The sequence below is a fragment of the Erinaceus europaeus genome, chromosome 7, assembly GCF_950295315.1.
Source record: "Erinaceus europaeus chromosome 7, mEriEur2.1, whole genome shotgun sequence".
In the NCBI taxonomy this organism is placed as follows: Eukaryota; Metazoa; Chordata; class Mammalia; order Eulipotyphla; family Erinaceidae; genus Erinaceus; species Erinaceus europaeus.
In genome coordinates this window covers 33,389,943-33,408,716 of record NC_080168.1, presented here as the reverse complement: position 1 = coordinate 33,408,716, position 18,774 = coordinate 33,389,943, and the positions used below count along the sequence as shown (strand labels likewise).

The 18,774-nt window shown below is 44.0% G+C and overlaps 1 protein-coding gene across 8 annotated transcripts in view; it reads left to right on the top strand.

The window, feature by feature from the left end:
• CASP8 (caspase 8) overlaps positions 1–18,774 on the top strand; it is a 43,070-nt gene that overhangs the window by 14,437 nt on the left and 9,859 nt on the right. For 4 of the 8 annotated variants that reach the window (XM_060194144.1, XM_060194143.1, XM_060194145.1 and 1 more), the window contains 6 exons: positions 1,929–2,266; positions 11,079–11,184; positions 12,342–12,480; positions 12,585–12,629; positions 15,025–15,110; positions 18,417–18,564. In XM_060194144.1, coding sequence (XP_060050127.1) covers positions 1,962–2,266; positions 11,079–11,184; positions 12,342–12,480; positions 12,585–12,629; positions 15,025–15,110; positions 18,417–18,564 — 829 coding nt within the window. In that variant the 5' untranslated portion in view covers positions 1,929–1,961. Of the gene's footprint in view, positions 1–1,928; positions 2,267–11,078; positions 11,185–12,341; positions 12,481–12,584; positions 12,630–15,024; positions 15,111–18,416; positions 18,565–18,774 lie in introns of those variants that run through there. The other 4 variants (XM_060194147.1, XM_060194149.1, XM_060194148.1 and 1 more) reach the window with 4 other exon arrangements.

Below are 18,774 nucleotides of genomic sequence, written 5' to 3'. Positions count from 1 at the left end.
CAGCCACGGGTGACAGGAATGTATCATGGCCTCTCTCCACCATTTAGTCATGCCTTCATTTCTACCCTGTTATTATTATTATTATTATTATTTGCCTCCAGGGTTATCGTTGGGGCTCAGTGCCTGCAATATGAATCCACTGCTCTTGGAGTCCATTTTTGTTGCCCTTGTTGTTGTTATTGTTGTTATTGCTGCTGTTGTTGCTGGGCAAGACAGAGAGAAATGGAGAGAGGAGGGGAAGACAGAGAGGGGGAGAGAAAGATAGACACTTGCAGACCTACTTCACCACTTGTGAAGTGATCCCCCTGCAGGTGGGGAGCCGGGGACTAGAACTAGGATCCTTCAGTTGGTCCTTGCACTTTATGCCATGTGCTCTTAACCCGCTGCACTACCACCCAGCCCCTATTGATATTTTTAATGTGGTGTTGGGGATTGAACTTTGTCACATATGTCTGATATCACTGAACCTCCTTCCAAGCCCAATTTTTATTTTTAATTTTGAGAGAGAGGCAAGGCGGATGGATAGATGATGGTTCTACCATCTAAGGAATGGTGTATCAGCCATTTTTCATTCTTGATACACTCACATGGTGCCTCATGGAATCTAGGGCCCCGCAGGTGAAAGACATGCCTTCTACATGCTGAGTTACCTTCTACATGCTGGAGTTACCATCTCTAGGTCAAAGTCTCAACCTCTTATCTCACAATGGAAGATCTTTTCTAATGGATCTGCATCTCAGTTTTATCCTTTTCCTACTTATCCCCCACCCAGACCCTTCCCTCCATTTTTTTTTTTTTTTTGCCTCCAGGGTTATTGCTAGGGCTCTGTGTCTGCACCATGAATCTACTGCTCCTAGAGACTATTTCCCCCCCTTTTGTCACCCTTGTTTTTTATCGTTGTTGTGGTTATTATTATAATTGTTGTTATTGATGTCATTGTTGTTGGCTAGGACAGAGAGAAATGGAGAGAGGAGGGGAGACAGAGAGGGGCAGAGAAAGATAGACACCTGCAGACCTGCTTCACTGCCTGTGAAGCGACTCTCCTGCAAGTGGGCAGCCTGGGGCTCGAACAAGGATCCTTATGCCAGTCTGTGTGCTTTGCACCATGTGCGCTTAACCCACTGTGCTACCACCCGGCTTCCCCACCCCCACCGTTTTTTCATTAGTGATTTAATATTGATTTACAAAATGGGACACAAGGGTGTATTTTCACACCTTCCCACCACCAGAGCTCTGTGTCCCCATCCCCTCCATTGGAAACTGCAGTACTTCTCCCAAGATCACAGACATGGGTTAGCTATTATTTTTATAAATATAGGGTCCTATGGTCCTGCCTTCTCTCCCTTTCCATATGGTCCTACCCTCCCCCCCCCCCCCATGGTCCTGCCTTCTCTCCCTTTCTAAATCATACTTACATTTATTGCTACTTTCAAATGTCCTTCCTTTTCCCCTCTTTTGTCTCTGGGTCTTAGGGTCCTGGGAGTTGGAGTTCAGAGCCATCTGGTCATCTTCCCGTAACATTTCTTCCCCTCTGGGGATATGGACTAGCTCTGCCATTTTTAATTTGCTCCTCATGCTGGCCTGACTAGAACATTATTGCCTCATCTTTTGCATATTGTGTGTGTGTGTGAGAGAGAGAGAGAGAGAGAGAGGGAGAAAACTGTCTACCCCAGTAAGCCCTTCTCTCAGGCTGATTTAAGGGTTCCACTATCTTCCTCCTGTATCCTGGCTGTAACTCTCTGACCATTGTCGTGTTCACATATTTACCTTTCTAGATAGCAAGCTGCTTGAGAGTGGGGCCATGCCTTAAGTGGGGAATTCCCCTTTTCTTCCCTATACCCACAGCAATGCTTGGTATTGGATGAGTGACTGAACCAGTTGTGCTTCTTCCCTTCCGTATCTGAACATAATATTGTACCTTTGTCCAGGTCACAATCACTTTTCTCTAGTATTTGACGAGCATGGATTTCAACAGCTGCCTCTATAATATTGGGGAAGAGTTGAACAGTGAGGAGCTGGCCTCCCTCAAGTTCCTAAGCATGGATCACATTCCTCAGAAGAAGCAGGAGCCCATCCAGGATGCCTTGATGCTGTTCCAGAGGCTCCAGGAGAAGAGAATGTTGGAGGAAAGCAATCTGTCCTTCTTGAAGGAGCTGCTTTACCGGATCCAAAGGTTGGATCTGCTGGCCAGCTGCCTGAACACCAGTAAGGAGGATGTGGAGCAGGAGCTGCAGATACCCGGCAGGGCCCAGATCTCTCCCTACAGGTGGGGCACAGGGAGGGCACCTCCACACCTGGGAGGTGGGGGTGGAGTCCCACACTTCTATGGGCACTGCTGCTAGCGGGTTAAGTGTGTGATGTGATTTTGGAGGATCTTGGAAGACGTCCTACCAGGGCAGATGAAGAGATGAAGACTTTGGTGGCCAGGTGGTGGCACACTGGGTTAAGCACACAGAGTACGAAGCTCAAGGATCTGTGCAAGGATCATGGTTTGACCCCTGCTCCCCACCTGCAGGGGGGTCGCTTCACAAGCGGTGAAGCAGACCTGCAGATGTCTATCTTTCTCTCTCCCTCTCTATGTTCTCCTTCTTTCGCAATTTCTCTCTGTCCTATCAAAAATATATATATGTATGTTGGAAAAATGGTTGTCAGGAGCAGTGGATTCCTAGTGCAGGCGTTAAGCCCCAGCAGTAAAACCTGGAGAGAGAGAAAGAGAGAGAGAGAGAGAGAGAGAGATTGAGATCTATATTTTGTGCATAATTCAGCAAAAATGTTCACATCATCAATTTATTTATTATTAATTTTTTAAAGATTATTTTTGGGGTCCAAGCGGTGGGTTAAGCACACATAATAAAAAGCTCAAATATTTGCGCAAGGATCCCGGTTCGAGGCCCCCGTTCCCCACCTGCAGGGGGGTCACTTCACAAGCATTGAAGCAGGTCTGCAGGTATCTCTCCATCTCTCTTCCTCTCTACCACCCCCTCCTCTCTCAATTTCTCTCTGTCCTGTCCAATAAAAATGAAAAATGGCTGCCAGGGGCAGTGGATTCGTAGTGCCAACACCGAACCCCAGCAATAAGACTGGAGGCAAGAAGTATCTATTTATTTATTATTAATTGAATAGACAGAGATAAATGGAGAGAGGAAAGGGGGTGGGGAACGAGGCACCTGCAGCCTCATGAAGCTTTCCTTTTGCAGGCAGGGACAAGGGGCTCAAATCCAGGTCCTTGATCAATGTAACATTTGCACTCAATCAGCTACATCACTGCCCAGCCCGAAAGTTTTTTTCCAAGCCATTCTTTAAATTTGTGCTGAGTAGTGGCTTACAAGTTTGTGAATTTATAGAACGCACTTCCACACTGCCCCTACCCGTCTAATAAAGCACCATAGTTCTCGCAAAGTCATAGGGATAGTCTGTTTACTATTTGTAAGTTCATGGGTTTCAATTCTCCAGATTCCCTGTCTGAGTGAAACCACTTGGTAGTTGTCTTTCACCACTCTACTTATCTTGCTCAGCATAATCATCTCCAGCTCCATCCATTTTGTCTCAAAGGACACAATATCATCTGTTTTGATTGCAGACTAGCATTTCATGGTGTATAGATCTCATAACTTCTTTAGTCAGTCATGTGATGATGGGCATTTAGGCTGCTCCCACTCTTTGGCTATTGTGAATAGTGCAGCTATGAACACAGGGGTGCATGTGTCCCTTTGGATAAATGCCTAAGAGTGGCATTGTTGGACCATAAGGTATTTCCATTTTTATTTGTTTGAGGAGCCTCCACATTCATTTCCAATAGAGTTGTAACAGTTTGCATTCCCACCAATTTCTCCACACTCACCAGCACCTGCCACTTCTTGTTTTGTTGGTGTAGGCATTCTCTTCTCACAGGTAACACTGATTTAAACTGTTCTTTTTCCTTTTTTTTTTTTTGTAGAACTTGGGCCTTGCACAATGTGATTTCATCACTTCAGTCAACTTTTTTTTTTTTTCATACACACACAGGGAGAGAGAGAGATAGAGGGAGGCAGGGAGAGAGGGAAGGAGAGAGAGAGAGGAAGAGAGAAAATGCACTAAAATTTCCTCTGCTGCCATAGCATCTTCCATGTGGTGCTGGGACTTGAACCAGGGTTGCATGGATAGTAATGTAGGTACCCTATCTGGTCAGAGATCATGTTTTTTTTCCCTCCAACATGGAACATTCCTTAAAGGTATGCTTAATTATTGTTGCTATTATTTTTTGTTGTCATTTTATTTATTTATTTATTTACTACTTCCAGGGTTATCACTGAGGTTTGATGCCTGCACCACAAATCCACTGCTCCTGGAGGCCATTTTCCCCCCATTTTGTTGCCTTTGTTACTGTCGTTATTGTTATTGTTGCCATTGATGTCACTGTTGTTGCATAGGACAGAAAGAAATCAACAGAGGAGGGGAGATGGTGAGCAGAAAGAAAGATAGACACCTGCAGACCTGCTTCACACCTGTGAAGCGACTGCCCTGCAGGTGGGGAGCTGGGGGCTCAAACCGGGATCCTTGTGCTAGTCCTTATGCTTCGCGCCACCTGCGCTTAACCTGCTGCGCTATTGCTGAACTCCCTTGTTGTCATTTTATTGGGGGAGGGTTAATGGTTAACAGTGCACTTGTTGACACGTGGCTACAATTTCTCATCTCCTCATGATAGGTGTCTGCAGAACACTCTCACCGCAACTCAGGTCCATTTCCACCATCCTGCACCAGGATCCCAGTGCTGTCTCCATGCCTTCCCTTCTCTCTCTCTCTTTCCCAGAGTCCTTTGCTTTGGTGCAATACATATTTGCTGAAATTAAAATAGACATCTTAATGTTTTAACTCCCTCTGCTTGGTGTCTGTTGTTTTGTTGCCTCTGCATTGTTGACATCTGCATGGTCTGCTTACTTTACCTGTTATTGGACAAAGAATCACAACTTCTTGCCCTGGACAGCCCCTCCTACCTGCTTCTAGATGACCGTGGGAATTCTTAATGGGACATTTTGACTTTTATTCCATCTTTAAACACTTGATTAGAAAGCTCCCCAGTAAGGGCCGGGTGGTAGTGCCCCTGGTTGAGCACACATGTTGCAATGCCCAAGGACCAGGGTTCAAACCCCCAGTCCTCATCTGCAGGGGGAAAGTTTCACAAGTGATGAAGCAAGGCTGCAAGTGTCTCTCTGCCTCTCTCCCTCTCTAGCTCCCCTTTCCTCTCAAGTTCTGGCTGTCTCTATCAAATAAAGACAACAACAAAAAATTTTAAAAAAAAGAAAGAAAGAAAGCTCCCTAGTGAGTTGTATACTCCCAGCTGTCCTAGGTTGGACAGGCTGGACCCATGGACACTGTTTAGCCCCTGTGAGCTCTGCTGTAGCTAGGAGCATGGTGGCTGCTTGGATCATCACTCCTTCTGTAGACCTTGAGCATGGAGAGAAGCTAACAGGCGTGGTTACAAGTCATATTCAGCCACATCTTTGTGGCTCCCTGACACATCCTTAAAATTCAAAACACAGCACCATCTTCTCTTTCTCAAAATTCCCTGCAATCAGACATTCCTAAGAGTTATTTTCAGCTTTCCACTCAGACAAGATTCATTAAAGTCCTAGCTGTGACCCATTACACCATCTCCAATGCTTATCATTGAATGTATCAAGTGCAACATCACATCCCTAGAGGTAAGGCTGAAAACTACTGCCTTTATAGGACCTAGCGGTGGTTAAGTGCACCCATCACAGTGCACAAGGACCCAAGTTCAGGACCTGGTGCCTACCTGCAGGGGGAAAGCCTCATGAGTGATGAAGCAGGGCTGCAGGTGTCTCTCTGTCTCTCTCCCTCTCTCTATCTTCCTCTCAATTCCTCTCTGTCTCTATCCAATAATATAAACAAATGAGTAAAATATTTTTAAAGATGAGTATCTTAGGAACGTCTCACATTATTGACAGACAATAAATAAATAGGACATCCAACAGGTTTCAGTAACAAGGAATGCAAAAGGGGGAAATACTTTAAAGTTTGAAAGGGTAGTAAGTCTGGATTGGACTCAATCATGACCAACCTGAGAAAACTTAAAAAAAAATGCTCTGGTTTTTGCAGACTGTCACTTCTGAGATTCTGACATGTTCCCCCTCCCAGGTTTCTCTTCTTGAGATCTTATCAAGGGGGCTACTCAGGGCTGTGACCCTGTGACCCTGTGGCCTAGGGATGCTGTGACCATAAACTGGATCATACAGTGTAGTAGAAATAGGTCTTCTCTCCTAGTTCCGGGGTCTAGAAATCTTACATCAAGGTGTTTCCAGGATAGGTTGCTTCCTCTTTGGAAATTCTGATGGATAATTAGTTCCATGTTTCTGTCACAGCTTCTTGGTTTTCCTTGTCTTATGGATACTTCACTTCAGTCTTTGCCTCCATCTCCTCTTTGAGTCTGTCTCAAATTTTCTCTGCTTAGAAGGACATGAGTCACTAACTTGGTACTCACCTGACCTAGTATGACCTCACCTTACTGAGATTACATCAGGAAAGAGCACACGTGCATGTGTGTGTGTGTGTGTGTGTGTGTGTGTGTGTGTGTGTGTGTGTGTGTTTGTGTGGTTATGAGGCCATGCACGTATGTGATCTTACCACTCCTAGGTGGCTTTTTCATTTAGATGTAAAAAGAATGAGACAGACCACAGTATCGTAACTTCTCCTAGTGCTAGAGACATCTCCCATATGGCCCCAGGACTCAGACCTGGGCTGCATGTATGACAAGGCAGATGCCCAGCCCAGTGTGATAATTCTGGTCAACACAAGTTCCTATAATGATTTTTTCTATCTACTGGGAGTCCAATTCATCCAAAAAAAAAAAAAAAAAGAAGGCACTAATAGCTTCCAAACTAGGAATATAAGAGGGTCTCTTCTTGGTCTTGTCAAAGTTACAATCCTTTATCCATGGCAGCAAAGTCAAGGTAAACTGCCAGTATGAGCCAGTGACCCATGCCTCCCAGAGGGTTAAGAGTCCCTAACAAAGGCAGGACTTGTCTGTTAACATCTTTGGCGTGTTGGCTTAGGAGCACTCAAGTAAGCACAATCCACTGCTTGTTCCTCTCTGCTGAATGTGAGCCAAGACAAATGCTAGGGTGGCTGCTTTCCACCTATAAGAAAGCACAAGACATTTTTATTTTCAAATTACTATGGCTACTTATAAAGTACATTATCTTATTAACTACCCAGTTTATTTCCAGACACTTGTAATATAAAAAAATCCCAGGGGACCGGGTGGTAGTGCAGTAGGTTAAGTGCACATGATGCAAAGCACAGGGACTGGAGTAAGGATCCCGGTTTGAGCCCCCGGCTCCCCACCTGCAGGGGAGTCACTTCACAGGCAGTGATGCAGGTCTGCAGGCGTCTATCTTTCTCTCCCCCTCTCTGTCTTCCCTTCCTCTCTCCATTTCTCTCTGTCCTATCCAACAACAACAACAGCTATAACAATAATAATAACCACAACAACGACAAAACATCCAGGGCAACAAAAAGGGAAAAAATAGCCTCCAGAAGCAGTGGATTTGTGGTGCAGGCACTGAGCCCCAGAAATAACCCTGGAGGCAAAAAAAAAATTCCATAGATATCAGTAAGCAGGAAGACAAAGGACAAAATGCCCTGTAGTAAGTCTCCATTAATAGTTGATTGAACCAAACCTTGGCCAAAAAAACCCTAGAGAAATATTTGTTGGGTAGAGAATTCATGAGAAGAAAGATGAAGCTGTTACTACTACTAAGTAGCTCTTGTTTCTACACTATTCATTTTTAGAATCTTAGTTTCTTTTTTTTTTTTTTTTGCCTCCAGAGTTATTGCTGGGGCTTGGTGTCAGCACTAAGAACCCACCACTCCCGGTGGCCAGTTTTTCCCTTTTATTTTATTTTATTTTATTTTATTTCATTTCACTTGATAGGCCAGAGAGAAATTGAGAGGGGAGGGGTACACAGAGAGGAAGAGAAGACACCTGCTTCACTGCTTGTGAAGTGTTATGCTGCAGGTGGGGAGAGGGGGCTGGAGCCTGGGCCCTTCTGTATAATACTATGCACTTCACTGGGTGTACCACTACCTGACACCCTTAATTTTCCCATTTAAATTAATACATGTATTTAAGCTAGTATATCTTATATTAACATTATTTTTCTTTACACCATAATAGTGAAGTGCTTGCTAAGTAGGTGGTGGGGCACCTGGTTAAGCATACATATTATTGTGTGCAAGGTTCCAGGTTCAAGCCCCTGGGCCCCACTTGCAGGGGGAAAGCTTCATGAGTGTTGGAGCAGGGCTGCAGGTGTCTCTCTGCCTGCCTCTCTCCTTCTTTATCTCCCCCTTCCCTGTCAATTACTCTCTGTCTCTATCCAATAATACATACATAAATCAAAAAATGTTTGAAAAATGCTTGCTAACTTATTGGAAATTCTTTTAAAAACTATCACTTATTTTTTAATAAGAGAGAGGAAAAGAAAAAGAACCAGAACATCACTCTGGCACAGAGGATGCTGCGGATGGAACTCTCATGCCCGAGAGCTCAACACTTTGTCTACAGCACCTTAGCTACTGACCTCCCAGACCTCTCAACACTCTTTTGTTCACTGAGTTCATATTTTAAGAATTTATCAGAGATTGGGAGTTGGCAGTAGCACAGCGGTTTAAGTGCACATGGTGCAAAGAGCAAGGACCAGCATAAGGATCCCAGTTTGAGTCCCCTGCTCCCCACTTGCAGGGGAATCGCTTCACAGGCAGTGAAGCAGGTCTGCAGGTGTCTATCTTTCTCTCCCTCTCTCTCTATCTTCACCTCCTCTCTCCATTTCTGTCTGTCCTATCCAACAACAACATCAATAATAACCACAACAATGATAAAACAACAAGGGCAACAAAAGGGAATAAATATTAAAAAGAAAAAAATTAAAAAAATAATTTATCAGAGATTAGAAATAATGATGGCTATTATATATGGAGCACACAGTGTGTGCTGCCAAAGGTCAGCTTTCATACCGCAGATAAACGTATTTTTTAAATATTTTATTTAGTTTGTTACTTTTTTGGATAGAAATAGAGAGGAATTGAGAAGGAAGGCGGAGCTAGAGAGACAGAGAGACACCCACAGTGCTGATTCATCACTTGTGACGCTTTTCCCCTGCAGGTGGGGGCTGGGGACTTGACTTCAGTTTTGGTGTTATTGATGTGTGCTTTCAACAAGGTGTACCACCCAGCCCCCGAGACAAACTTATTCGAGTAATCTTCAACACATCCCAATGATGTAGACAAGAGTCTTACTTGCAAGATTATAGATGTAGGCAAAAAGAAAAAGAAAAAGAAAAAGAAATGGTTTAGTTCTGTCTGATATCACATAACTTGTAGGTTATTATGCAACCAAAGTTCCAGATTATATAGCCCTGCGCCTCATGACTTGGCTTCATGGGAACTAAAAGGTATGGGCCCTGCACTTGCCCACTTCTCTGCACTCAGAGAACTTGCTACCTTTTTATTTATTTATTTATTTATTTTGCCTTCAGTTGCTGGGGCTTGGTGCCAGCACTATGAGTCTACCTCTCCAAGTGGCCAGTTTTCCCTTTTATTTTTATTAGATAGGCAGAGAGAAATTGAGATGGGAGGGAGAGAGAAAGATAGACACCTGCAGCCTTACTTCACCACTCATGAAATTTTCTCCCTACTAGTGGGGGAGCGGGGGCTCAAACCCAGGTCCTTGCACTTAGTACTATGTGCACTTAACTGGGTATGCCATTGCTCTCAGAGAGCTTTCTGATGAGTTGCTGTGTGTGTGGTATGAAACCGAGATAAAGCATGTTTGACTTTCCTAGTGAAGGTCATGGCTGTAAGAATATTGATAGGTCATGGCTGTAAGAATATTGATAGGCTTTAATCAAGGGAGTGATGTTTCCATTCCCACTTTAAAAAGCATAAGTTCAAATATAAAAAATTTCTTCTCTGTGACAAGATCTTGATTGCATGGTGAACAGAAACAGAACAACAAACTTCACCGGAGTATCATTCAGCTCTGGAGACTGGCTGTGCCAGGGACTGGATTTTGGGTCTCTTGTGTGCAAGTCCCATGTCATATCTCTTCAGTGAGTCATTTAACTGAAAGGAACTGAATGACAAAATAGAATTTTTTTAGTCCCTCTATGAAACTGAATTTATTAAACGTATTTTATTGATTTAATAATGACAGACAAGACCGTAGGATAAGAGGGGTACAACTCCACACATTTCCCACCACCAGAACTCCGTATCCCATCCCCTCCCCTGATAGCTTTCCTATTCTTTTCCGTCTGGGAGTATGGACCCAGGGTCATTGTGGGGTGCAGAAGGTGGAAGGCCTGTCTTTTGTAATTGCTTCCCCACTGAACATGAATGTTGGCAGGTCGATCTATACTCCCAGCCTCTCTCTCTCTTTTCCCTAGTGGGGCAGGGATCTGGGGAGGTGAGGCTCCAAGACATATTGGTGAGGTTGTCTCCCCAGGGAAGTCACATTGGTGTCATGGTAGCATCTGCAACTTGGTGGCTGAAAAACATTAAGATACAAAGCAGAACAAATTGTTTAATAATCAAGAGCCTAAAGGTAAAAATATAACAGATAAGATTTGGGGTCTCACCATTTTGGATAAAGCTAGTAGGTCTATTTTAGGTATATTCCAAGGAGCTCATGACTTTACTAATTTTTCCTGAGCCCCACAGCTAACATGCAGGTGGGCTAAAGGTATTGTCTGGGGAGATGGTGTCAGAGTTGGAAATAGGACTAGAAAACTGGATCAGGGCAGAGAGTAGCTCCCAAATATGGCAAAAGTATATAAATTTGCTAACACTAAGTTCCATCGATTTGATCTGGAGCCCCTGTACAGGATAAATTTAAAACTCTGCCGAGGGTGGGCTACCTGGGCCAGCAGCCTTCAGCGTCATGACATCAGTTTCTCTCTGAAGGCTCCTATATCATGCCAGTAGCTGACTTCACTTTGGAACCAAGTCTGCTCTGACATCAAATGTCGAATGGGAAAGTATTTAAGAAAGCGTTTCTAAAGTGTTTTCATTTCCCACCACAGGGTCATGCTTTTTGAGATTTCAGAAGAAGTAAGCAAATCGGAATTGAGGTCTTTTAAGTTTTTTTTAAGCAAGGAGATCCCCAAATGTAAACTGGATGATGACATGGTAAGACTGTTGATGTCTGTCCCAGATCTGGCTGCCAGGGGGATTTCTGAGACCTGAGAGAAGGCTTGTTTGGTCAGAAGCAACCTGGATTTTTCACTCTTCAACCAGGGGAGAAGAAAGCTGTTGGGCACGAGGGTTAGAAACCTGGTTGTTTTGTTACTGAAAAATATTGTTCACCTTATGATAAAAAAGGCAGAGCCTGAAGTGAGAAAAAATGGTTGGTTGTGGGGGTACAGTAGGGTGTGGGATCATAGAGAGTTCCCCAAAAAGACAATGGTGGGTCAGAGACAGTTTTTCTACTCTGTAGGCTCCAGGACCTGCGACTCTGTGTATGTTTATATGTGGATTTATATAACTGCCCCCACCATTTCTGTGTATGTGTAGGGTCTCAGGGCGGGAAGTAGATGTTCTGTGTTGGTGATTTCTAGGGTTGTCACTGTGCGTAGAAGGCTGCTAGGTCTCAGTCAGCCCTCGGTCTGTCTTGCCCTCACATCACGTTGTTCACAAGTGGTCTCAGCTCAGGGCCCTTAGCTGGGACCTGAGTGACACTGGGTGTGACTTCTGTTTTGTCTTCCTATTCCTGTGTCTTTGGTCCAGAAAACACAGAACAGTTTCTGTAGCAGCCTGCTGGCCTTATTCATTTTTTTTTAAAAAAATTTTATTATCTTTATTTATTTATTGGATAGAGACAATCAGAAATCGAGAGGGGAAGGGTGGGTGAGAGACAGAAAGACACCTGCAGCACTGCTTCACCACTTGTGAAGCTTCCTCCCTGTAGGTGGGGACTGGGGGCTTGAACCTGGGTCCTTGCACATTGTAACATGTGCACTCAACCTGGTGCACTACCCCCTGACCCCAGCCTTATTCATTTTTAAAAGATTTATTTTAAAGAGAGAGGGAGAGACCAGATCAGCCAGGGCATTTGTAGTACTGGGGATCAGACCTAGTGCTTCTGGGGGCCATAGACATGCAAGTCTGGTGCTCTGATAGGCTGCCCCCATCTGATGGTTTGAAATGGAAAATCCTCTCATAAGGTTGGCCTGGGGAGTGAGGGTGGGCCCTTGGTTTGGAGAAAATTAAAAATAACAAAAGAAAAACAAATGTCAAATCCAGTGTGGCTCAACCAAGTCTTCCGATTTTATTTCTCCTTCCTCTAGAACTTGCTTGATATTTTTGTAGAGATGGAGAAGAGGGTTCTCCTAGGGGAAGAAAACCTGGACGTCCTGAAAAAAATCTGTGTTCAAGTCAACAAGAGTCTGCTGAAGATAATCAGTGACTATGAGACACTGAGTGGAGGTAGAAATCACTGGACAGCTGTGGCCCAGCAGAATCTATTCTTAAAGCAACAAATCCTTCTTATGCCATTGTTTCTCACTAAATATGTCTGTTCTTTAATCCAGAGAGAAGAACAGGCCTTGAGAGAAGTCCAGATGAGATTTCAAATGGTAACCCTGGGAGATATGACTTTAAGATTTATGTAACTAATCTAATCTCTGATATCTTGTACTCACCTCTCCACCTTGAAGGATATAAAAAAAAAATGGTTAAAAACAAAGAAACAAAGAAACATCAACAAAGCACTGCAGGAAGCTGGGAGGTAGCTTACCTGGTAGAGCACAAACATTATCACACACAAAGACCCAGGTTCCAGTCCCTGGCCACCCCATGGAGACATCTGCACAGGGGAAACGTCACAAGAAATGGAGAATGGCTATTTCTCTTCTCTTTTTAGCTCTCTGTATATTTCTGTGTCTCTCAATCTGAGAAAAAAAAAAAAACTCTGCTAGGAGTAATAGAATCATGCAGTCACAAAGCCTCTGGCAGAAACCCCGGTGGAAAAAAATAAAAGAAGATCCTGCTGTCTTAAACCAGCAGGTTAAAAGCAGGAGGCATCAGTCAATAACAAGAGTTCTTTCTCCACTCCAACCCTTTTTCTTCCTTCTCTGTACTCTCGGTGTTAGGCATCAGGTCGGAGGATTAAAAATATGTCTCTGAACTTCCTGGTTTAAGACTTCCTCCTTCAACAAGAACAATATGATTCTAATCTTTAGGTCTGAATTCCAATGGCTAAGTATGAGAAGTTCCTTTCCCTCCCCGGCAAGTACCAGGCTCCCTAGTGGCCCATCCTGATGGGCTGCGTGCATCTCCCGCCTTGACACCATTGCTCTAGGCTGATCTTACTTTTTTTTTTTTCAACTGTCAATAAAACATATACACACAGGGGGCCAGGAAGTAGTGCAGCGGGTTAAGCACACGCAGTAGGAAGTTCAAGGACTCACACAAGGATTTGAGCCTCCAGCTTCTCATTTGTAGGGGGATCACTTCACAAATGATAAAGCAGGTCTGCAGCTCTGTCTTTCTCTCCCCATCCCCATCTCCATTTCCCTCTCCTCTCCTCTTTCAATTTTTCTGTCTTATATATATTTAAAAAAAAATGGCTGCCAGGAGCAGTGGGTTAGTAGTGCAGTCACCAAGCCCCAGCAATAGCTATGGAGGCATAACGAAAACATATACATACACACGTGTATGTATAAATGTGTAGAGAAAGAGAGAGAGAGAGAGAGAGAGAGAGAGAGAGAGAAAGGGACACAGAGAGAAAAAGACACCACTGCACAGCTCTACAATCTGTGGAGCTTTCCCTAGATGCCATGGTGCTCTGGTGTGATGCTGTGGCTCGAACCCAGGGCTTCATGCATGGTAAGGTACACTCTCCTCAGTGAGCTATCTCCTGGTCCTTAAGTGAATTGTCTTCAACCAAAAGTCCACCCTGAACTGGCGTTCTTGATGGTTTTTGTCAGGGACTACCAGCTCACAGATAGCAGAGTCCATCGAGGTGATGTGGAGGGATGTAAGAGGATGGCGCTTCTCGGGCCCAAGGCTTCTTGGTTCTGGGACACGAGGAAACTTGGCTGTGTGTGTCGAGGGCAAGGCTCCTGCCGGGCCTGCAAGGCTATTGTGTTCAAGGCAGTCAGTGGACATTCATGGTCAAAGAGACTTCATTTTGGCCCTGGGGAAATGATGCTTCTTTCCATCTAGAGGTAGGTTCTTTGGCTGCTCTGATGATCAAACTGATCTCAAGCAAGTTGGCAGGAGAAAAGAGATTTAACTTTGGGGGCCAGGTGGTGGTTGAGCACACATGTTACAGTGTGCAAGGACCCAACTGCAGGGGAAAAGCTTCATAAGTGGTGAAGCAGGGCTGCAGGCATCTCTCTCTCTCTCTCTCCCCCTCTATCACCCACTTCCCTCTCAATTTCTGAATGTCTCTATCCAATAATAAATAAAAGATAAAAAAGTTTAATAAAGAAAATATTTAATAAAAAAAGAAATTTAACTTTGCAGATATGAAAGGCCCATAAAAATATGACACTCCCACCTTAGCAAGACAGGACATTTTTCTTTCTTTCTTTCTTTCTTTCTTTCTTTCTTTCTTTCTTTCTTTCTTTCTTTCCTCCTTCCTTCCTTCCTTCCTTCCTTCCTTCCTTCCTTCCTTACCCTTTTTGACCAAAGAGGGACTAGATTTATTACAAGACAAAGGGACTTGGACTTGGAATAGTAAGTTGGTGGAGAGGTATCAAGGTGTATTTACACAGCCTTGTCAACCTAACCCCCTCCCCATCTCTGGTGTTAAGGATGCCATCTGCCTTCTTGGAACAGGTGGGAGAACTTGAATTAGAGATTTTTCACCTGCTTTGGAGTGGAAAGTCTTTGGACTTGTGTTTCTCAAGTACCTTTAATTCCAACTACTCAGCATGCCAAACTGGCTTATTTTGGGGTGATATGCCTTGAACCCCTACATACTGCTTTGAACTGAAGAACCTACCCTGCTATGTCTCTTTCCAGAGATGTCTCGACTGCTTGCAAGAGAGGGATCCCTTGAAATGTTGACACTGTCTGATTCTCCAGAACAACAGGGCACTGAGTCACAGGTACCTGGACATCCCCATTTTTTTTTCTTGTCTTGCAGCATCTAGTTTTTGTATTGCTTAATTTAAAAGAAAAAGAGTTATTTTGTTTATTGAGAGAGGGGAGAGAGAGAAAAAAAAAAAACCTGAAGCATTACTCTGTCATATGAGAGGCTGGAGCTTGAATTGGAGCTTCATGCGTTTAAGTCCAGAATTATTTGACCACTATCCCACCTCCTGAGCAACTTCCTTAACCTTTTCTTCTTTCTATCTTTCTTTCTTTCTTTCTTTCTTTCTTTCTTTCTTTCCTTCTTTCTTTCTTTCTTTCCTTCTTTCTTTCTTTCTTTTCCTTTCTTTTTTCCTTCTTTTATTTTCTTCCATTCTTTCCCCCTTTCTTTCTCTCTTTTTATCATTTCTAAATAAACTATTGATAGTAAGGATCAAAAATTTATGTAATTTTTTAGAACTATAGAAAGATATCACAAGGTGAGAGAAATTGCAGAAAATTGCAGAAATTGCAGAAAAACATTTAAGGTGTGACTTCTTTTCTAGGAGAATTTACTTATTTATTAAATTTAAAAAATGTTATTTACAGTGGATTACAAAATTGTAAGATGGGAGGGAGTAGATAGCATAATGGTTATACAAAGAGACTCTCATGCCTGAGGCTCCAAAGTCTCAGGTTCAATCCCCCATACCACCATAAACCAGGGCTGAGCAGTGCTCGAGTAAAGATAAAGACTAAATAAAACCAAGATTGTAAGATGACAGGGTATAGTTCCACACCACACCCACCACCAAACTTCTGTGTCCCCACTCCCCCTTCTTCCAGTGATAACCACCATAGTTCCCACAAAGTCTTAAGACAGTTTGTTCATGTCCCGCTTTTTTGTTAGTTTGTTTTTGCAAGTTTTCCAGTCCATGTGTATCAGTTCTATAGATCCCACATGCGAGTGAGACCATCCTGTAGCTGTCTTTCATCACTTTATTTATTCTGTTAAGCATAATTAAGGCATAATCTTTTCACTTTTAAATAAGTTCTCTTGGTTTTTTTCTGTGTGTTAACTTTTTATTTTATTATTTTACCACTAATTTTATTTACTTATTTCCTTTTAAAAAATTTCATGCAATAGGGATAAGTCGAGTAGGGAGGAGGAGGAGATATAGAGGGAGAGAGAAAGAGACTCCTGCAGCCCTGCTTCACCGCGTGTGAATTGACTCTCCTGCAGGTGGGGATCCGGGGGCTCAAACCAGGATCCTTACTCAGGTCCTTGAGCTTTATGCCACGTGCGCTTAACCCGCTGCGCTACTACCCAACTCCCACCTGACCCTCTTTTTTTAGTTCTACTTGTCTGTTTGTTTGTTTTTCTAGAGCATTGCTCAACTCTGGTGTCTCAGACTTGAAAGTCGTTTTGAATAACCATTATGTTATCTCCCCAGCCCACAATTTTCTTTTAAAAATAATTTAAGCCAAGACAAAGGTACTAGAATTGATGGAAGACAAGGAAGGGGTGGGGGAGAGAATCCTGTTGGTAATGGCCTTAGCCTAAATGGGAGGACTCTGTGAGGGAGAGTCTAGCAGAGCTGGATAAAGCAAAGCCTTCCCTTAGGCCTGCCCTGTGAGCTATCATTCACCAACCTTCCCCTTTTGTGATTAAGTGTACGTAACAAATCCTGCCGCTCTAGCTGTCTCTACATTCCTATCAAGATAAAGCAGCACTAAAGTTGCCTTTCTAGACATCCTCACTTCTGCTTATGTAGCATTCATAATTCCCTAGACATGATCTAACTCACTTCCTGACAGGAAGCAGAGGAAACTCCAGTGGGAGATTGGAAACTAAGCTTGAAAGAAGATTGACAGGTGGACTCCAAGGAACCAAACCTCTTTCACTCTGAAAACTAGGGATTAACGACAAATCACGGGGCACTTTGTAAACAGTAAATCCTGGGATGGCTTTTGTCCCTGATAAACAGTTAATGAGGGAGCCAGGCCATGATGCTCTGGGTTAAGTGCACGTAGTGCAAAGTTCAAGGACGGGCGTAAGAATCCCAGATTCGAGCCCCTGGCTCCCCACCTGCAGGGGCGGTCGCATCACAGCCAGTGAAGCAGGTCTGCAGGTGTCTATATCATTCTCTCTTCCTCTTTGTCTTCCCATCTCCTCTCTGTTTCTCTCAGTCCTAGCCAACAAGACAGCAGCAACAACAACAATAATAACAATAACAACAACGACGACAAACAAAGGTCAACAAAGGGAGAAAAAATAGCCTCCAGGAGCAGTGGATTCATAGTGCAGGCACCGAGCCCCAACAGTAACCCTGGAGGCAAACAAACAAACAAACAAACAAAAACCCCACATAGTACAATGCGCAAGGACCCAGATTCGAACCCCCCCACCTGCAGGGGGGGGGTGCTTCACAAGCTGTGAAGCCAGTCTTCAGGAGTCTGTCTCTCTTTCTCTATCTCCCCCTCTTTCAATCTTTCTCTGTCGTATCAGATAAAAATTTAAAAAAATAGCTGCAGGAGCAGTGAATTCGTAATGCAGGCCCCGAGTCCTGGCAATAACCCTGGAGGCAATAATCCAAAACCAAAAACAAACAAACGAAAAACAGCTAATGATACTAAGTGCATAAAAAATTAAGCAGCTTGCCCAATATTATGAGTACGAATTAGTAGAACCAAGAATTTGGCCTGGAACACGTTTTCTCTACCTTAAGGAGCTGGACATCTCAGCACAGCAATAGCTCTGGGGAAACTGGGGCCACTTTAGAATCACACTGTCAAGTACTAAGGCCCACCAGACCAGCACCTACCTCTCCTCTGTTGCTGTGGCCCCAAGATAAGCTGAAGCCAGCAGTTTAAAAAATCCTTGAGCTACATTAGGCCCTGTGTGATGGGAAGGTCCTCTATGGCTAACCCAGAATCCTGGACGACCAGAGTGAAATAGCAGAGGGAATCACCTGCGTCCTCTAGGGCCAGTCAATAGATCTCTCTCTCTCTCTCTCTCTCTCTCATGTTTATCTTCATGCAGCAAGTCCTGATTAAGCAGAAAAGGTGCCAATGGCAATGCAAGGGGATACCAACAGTGAGAGGAAGCCCATGTTGAGGAGACAGACTTGAGACCCAATCTGTGGGTTAGAAGTGTGGGGCTCCTGAGTGGAGGCTCTCGCTGGAAACGAACCTAGCAGGGCAATAAATGGGAGTTGAGGTCAGATGGGTCCGTGAAAAGGTCACGTGCATGCAGTCTGGTCAGGGCATAGGCTGGCCTCTCCTCACAGTTGTCTGTTTATCTCGCCAGTATCTGACTCCTGGGTTGAATTTTTGTTTTTCAGGAATCGGATTCCCAGACAGTTTACCGGATGAAAAGCAAGCCTCGGGGGTACTGTTTGATCTTTAACAATCATGATTTTAGTGTCGCAAGGAAGGAGGTATCCAAACTTCACAGAATTAAGGACAGGAATGGAACAGACTTGGACGCAGGTACAGCAGAATTTAAAGAGAGGAGCTGGATATTTCCAATACCTGAGCTTCCGTTAAAAAGCCCAGAGGGTCATGGGAGGGGAGCACCTGGCAGAGTGCACACATTACCATAAGCAAAGACCCAGGTTTAAGCCCCTGGTCCTCACCTGGAGGGGGAACTCCATGAACAGTGAAGCAGTGCTGCAGCTGTCTCTCTTCCTCTCTCCTCCT